Consider the following 4,303-nt stretch of genomic DNA (forward strand, 5'->3'; position numbering starts at 1 on the left):
AAATGGAACCGGATTGAAGACTGCGGGGGACCCACAGGGAGAATTGAGGGCCCCAAAATGTATGATGTACTAAAAAGAGGTATAGGTATTTGCTCAATATTTTTTTTTTTTGAGAGGTTTGATAAAGGGAACTGTAATAACTGCTATGGTCTTATCGTCCCGAAATCGAAGAGAGAAGGAAGACAGGATAGAAGAAAGCCAACTGTTCCGGGAACGAACCTAATCCGTTCAGGATAAAATCCGCCCCCCCCGGGGGGGGGGGGGGAAATATTCTAACCAAACTGGTTGTTTAGTCTAGACACTACTAGGTAGGTACATATTTTATAAGGGTTGAATGGTTTTCCATTATAGTGTTACGGATGCGGACCTATGTAGGATACGCTTTGTCGTATCAATATCAAGAGCATTATTACCCTGTCTCTTAAATCTCGTAACCCTACACCATTCTTTATGTACGGCCTTGATAGTCTGAAACAAACCTGGTTTTGTTATCAAGTTATCATCCAGTGTCCAATAGAATGGAATTCTACGGTTTGGTTACGATTCGAATTCGCGCCTTTTCGCTCACCAGACAAGTGAGCGCTCAGTGCACTACTGAGCAAAGTTACTTTTCTAGATGCGGACCTAGGATACGCTTTGTCGTATCAATATCAAGAGCTTTATTAAAATTATTACCCTGTCTCTTAAATCTCGTAACCCTACACCATTCTTTATGTACTCGTACGGCCTTGATAGTCTGAAACAAACCTGGTTTTGTTATCATCCAGTGTCCAATAGAATGGAATTCTACGGTTTGGTTACGATTCGAATTCGCGCCTTTTCGCTGACCAGACAAGTGAGCGCTCAGTGCACTACTGAGCAAAGTTACTTTTCTAGTGTCAAAATTTACGACCCGAGTAACGAGAGCTTATCTAAGGCCAGCCACTCACTATCAGGTAGACCTGACAGGTACACCTGATGAGGTCTGCCTGATAGTGTGTGTGCTCATCAGGTATCAGATAGACCTGGCAGGCGGACCTGAGCAGGTGTACCTGTACTGTCTCCTTGATAGTGAGTGGCTGGCCTAGCATCATTAAAATTATATGTCTCAACATCTGTTCTTCTTCAAAAGGTTCGAAAATTTGGACATCGAGTCCGTGGAAAACAAGGCGCCCGAACCCATTCTGAATGTAGGTGTCCGTCAAGGAGACAAGAGAATACAGGGTGAGCGCCTGAGAGGCGGACCTGATCAGGTGTACCTGTCATGTCTCCTTGATAGTGAGGGGCTGGCCTAGCATCAAATTATATCTCAACATCTGTTCTTCTTCAAAAGGTTCGAAAACTTGGACATCGAGTCCGTGGAAAACAAGGCGCCCGAACCCATTCTGAATGTAGGTGTCCGTCAAGGAGACAAGAGAATACAGGGTGAGCTACGCGAAACTAATCGAACAAAAGATTCAAGATTCAAGCTGGCTTGGAAAATACGTTTAAGTTTAGACCTAAGTAATACCTATCAGTGCCTTATACCTACCCATAGATCTGTTTACTTATAGATTACTTTTGATACATAGATTCCTATTTTCGGCTGATCAAAAACGATCTGCTGTAGAAGAGTTCGGGGGATCGAGGATTGGATGGAATTATCCGTTTAGGGACCCCTATAGGCGGACCTGAGCAGGTGTACCTGTCATGTCTCCTTGACAGTGAGGGGCTGGCCTAGCATCATTAAAATTATGTCTCAACATCTGTTCTTCTTCAAAAGGTTCGAAAACTTGGACATCGAGTCCGTGGAAAACAAGGCACCCGAACCCATTCTGAACGTAGGTGTCCGTCAAGGAGACAAGAGAATACAGGGTGAGCTCAACGTCAATCCAGGCAGTCAGCTTACCATGGAAATCAATTTGGATCCCGCCAGTGCCCCTATTTATGGTCTGCTGGTGTCCTACATGCAGGTGTCCGATACGAAGAACCTAGAGGAAACTATTGTTTATAATGGGTAAGTATTTAGTTTTACTCGAGTACCTAGGTCCTAGGTGCTTATCTGGTTATACACAAAATGCCCACTCCTTAGGCAAGCCACTCCACTATCAGGTAGACCTGACGACAGGTACACCTGATCAGGTCTACCTGAAAGTGTGTGAGCTCATCAGGTATCAGGGAGACCTGACAGACGGATTTTTCGGTCCATCTGTCACTGAGCTTCGGTCGGTTTATCCATAGCATTTATCAGGCTGTTAAAGTTATTTGGGTTGTCACATTAGCATTGATTCAAATGTGTTTTAACTGCCCGATAATTTTAACAGCCCGATAAAAGCAATTGATAAACGGGAGTTTCATTAGACCCGGGTCCACCTGTAACTGAGCAACATTAAACCCGGGTCCACCTGTAACTTGGTCCAATATACGAAACCTGTGAGCACACGCGAAACTAATCGAACAAAAGATTCAAGATTCAAGCTGGCTTTGAAAATACGTTTAAGTTTAGACCTAAGTAATACCTATCGGTACCTTATACCTACCCATAGATCTGTTTACGTAGACTAGGTACTTTTGATACCTTAGGTTCCTATTTTCGGCTGATCAAAAACGATCTGCTGTAGAAGAGTTCGGGGGATCGAGGATTGGATGGAATTATCCGTTTAGGGACCCCTGATCCAGAAAAGTGATTTTAGATTTTTAGCCCTTAGATAATATTAAGTATACCTAATTTGATTGCTCTCCCGTCATTACGTCATAGTCATATTGTCATTACGATTGCTCTTCTGTCATTATACATAGATAGGTACCTACCTACTTATCCTAGAAAAAGAAAATAAGAGATTAAAATCAAAAGTTCTAACCATAACCACCTACCCTTTTCACACTTTCCGCCAAATAAAACTCGACTTTCTTGAGAAAAATACGCCATGATGTTTTTTCTTGTTGCCAATTTGGATAGGTTAGTTAGTTCGGTCGGTAGCGAAGTAGATGGGTAGGATTCCAAATTCCTTCGTAGGGAAGTGTGTACCTAAAATCGGTACCTACATAACAACACTAACAACGTAACGTTAAAGCTTCCGGAATCCCAAACTCTCTGGGCCTACTTACCTACAGTCAGCGAAAGGTCGAGGCAAGAAAGCTGGATGACCTCAGCAGCCATTATACATAGATAGGTAACTACTTAGTAGACTTATCCTAGAAAATAAGAGATTAAAATCAAAAATTCTAACCACAACCACCTACCTTTCACACTTTCCGCTAAATAAAACTCGACTTTCTTGAGAAAAATACGCCATGATGTTTTTTCTTGTTGCCAATTTGGATAGGTTAGTTAGTTCGGTAGCGAAGTAGATGGGTAGGATTCCAAATTCCTTCGTAGGGAAGTACCTACCTAAAATCGGTACCTATACGTACATACATAACATAACAACGTAACGTAGGTACCTAAAAGCTTCCGGAATCCCAAACTCTCTGGGCCTACTTACCTACAGTCAGCGAAAGGTCGAGGCAAAAAAGCTGGATGACCTCAGCAGCCAAGAAGAAAGAAAAGAAAAGCTAACTAAGTATCGGAAATAGGAAATACGTACAATGAGGTACCTATATACCTAGGTAGGTAGATAGGTACCTACATTTCTTTTCAGCTGTAAGCTGTGGCTGCTCTGGTTTGTTTATTTGCTGCAGTGTTGCCAGACGTATGGAAACTATGGGAATTTACTGGGAAATTTTGAGCAGCGTGTATCATTGAAAATGAAAAGGTTGAAATAAATGCAACTGCCATTTAATGGCCATAAAAAATGATGTACAAAAGTAATTATTTATTTGTCCATGATAAAAAGCTAACTATAGGAAATACCTACGTACAATGAGTCAATGAGGTACCTAGGTAGGTACCTACATTTCTTTTCAGCTGAAAGCTGTGGTTTGTTTATTTGCTGCAGTGTTGCCAGACGTATGGAAACTATGGGAATTTACTGGGAAATTTTGAGCTGCGTAAGAATAAGAGGGAATTCCCTCAAATTGTGTATCATTGAAAATGAAAAGGTTGAAATAAATGCAACTGCCATTTAATGGCCATAAAAAATTCTGTACAAAAGTAATTATTTATTTGTCCATGATAAAAATATGGGTACATAGGTACAAAAATCAATAGGTAGGTAGGTAAGTTTTAGTATCCTCTGATCAATAAGTATTATGTTACACGTTACACTAATTGCTAATTACCTGATAGGGGCAATTAATGAAAGGAGTCCCTGAATAATATTAATAATAATTTAATAAATAAATAAAAAAAATGCAGGGATTTTTTTTTCAAGAAGGGATTTTTTCCTTCAGATGTAGGGATTTT

The 4,303-nt window shown here is 40.9% G+C and overlaps 1 protein-coding gene across 1 annotated transcript; it reads left to right on the forward strand.

Annotated features, from left to right (window-relative positions):
* Window positions 1-1,111: 1,111 nt before the first annotated feature.
* On the forward strand, window positions 1,112-1,975 carry LOC103521525 (the record flags this gene model as incomplete). The annotated part of the gene is made up of 3 exons (XM_008486636.1): window positions 1,112-1,264; window positions 1,313-1,404; window positions 1,834-1,975. Coding segments are annotated over 3 exons (387 nt in total), but the record flags the coding sequence as incomplete, so codon positions are not given.
* Window positions 1,976-4,303: the final 2,328 nt, after the last annotated feature.

Source organism: Diaphorina citri, unplaced genomic scaffold (genome assembly GCF_000475195.1).
Source record: "Diaphorina citri unplaced genomic scaffold, Diaci psyllid genome assembly version 1.1 scaffold5390, whole genome shotgun sequence".
NCBI classification, from domain to species: Eukaryota; Metazoa; Arthropoda; class Insecta; order Hemiptera; family Psyllidae; genus Diaphorina; species Diaphorina citri.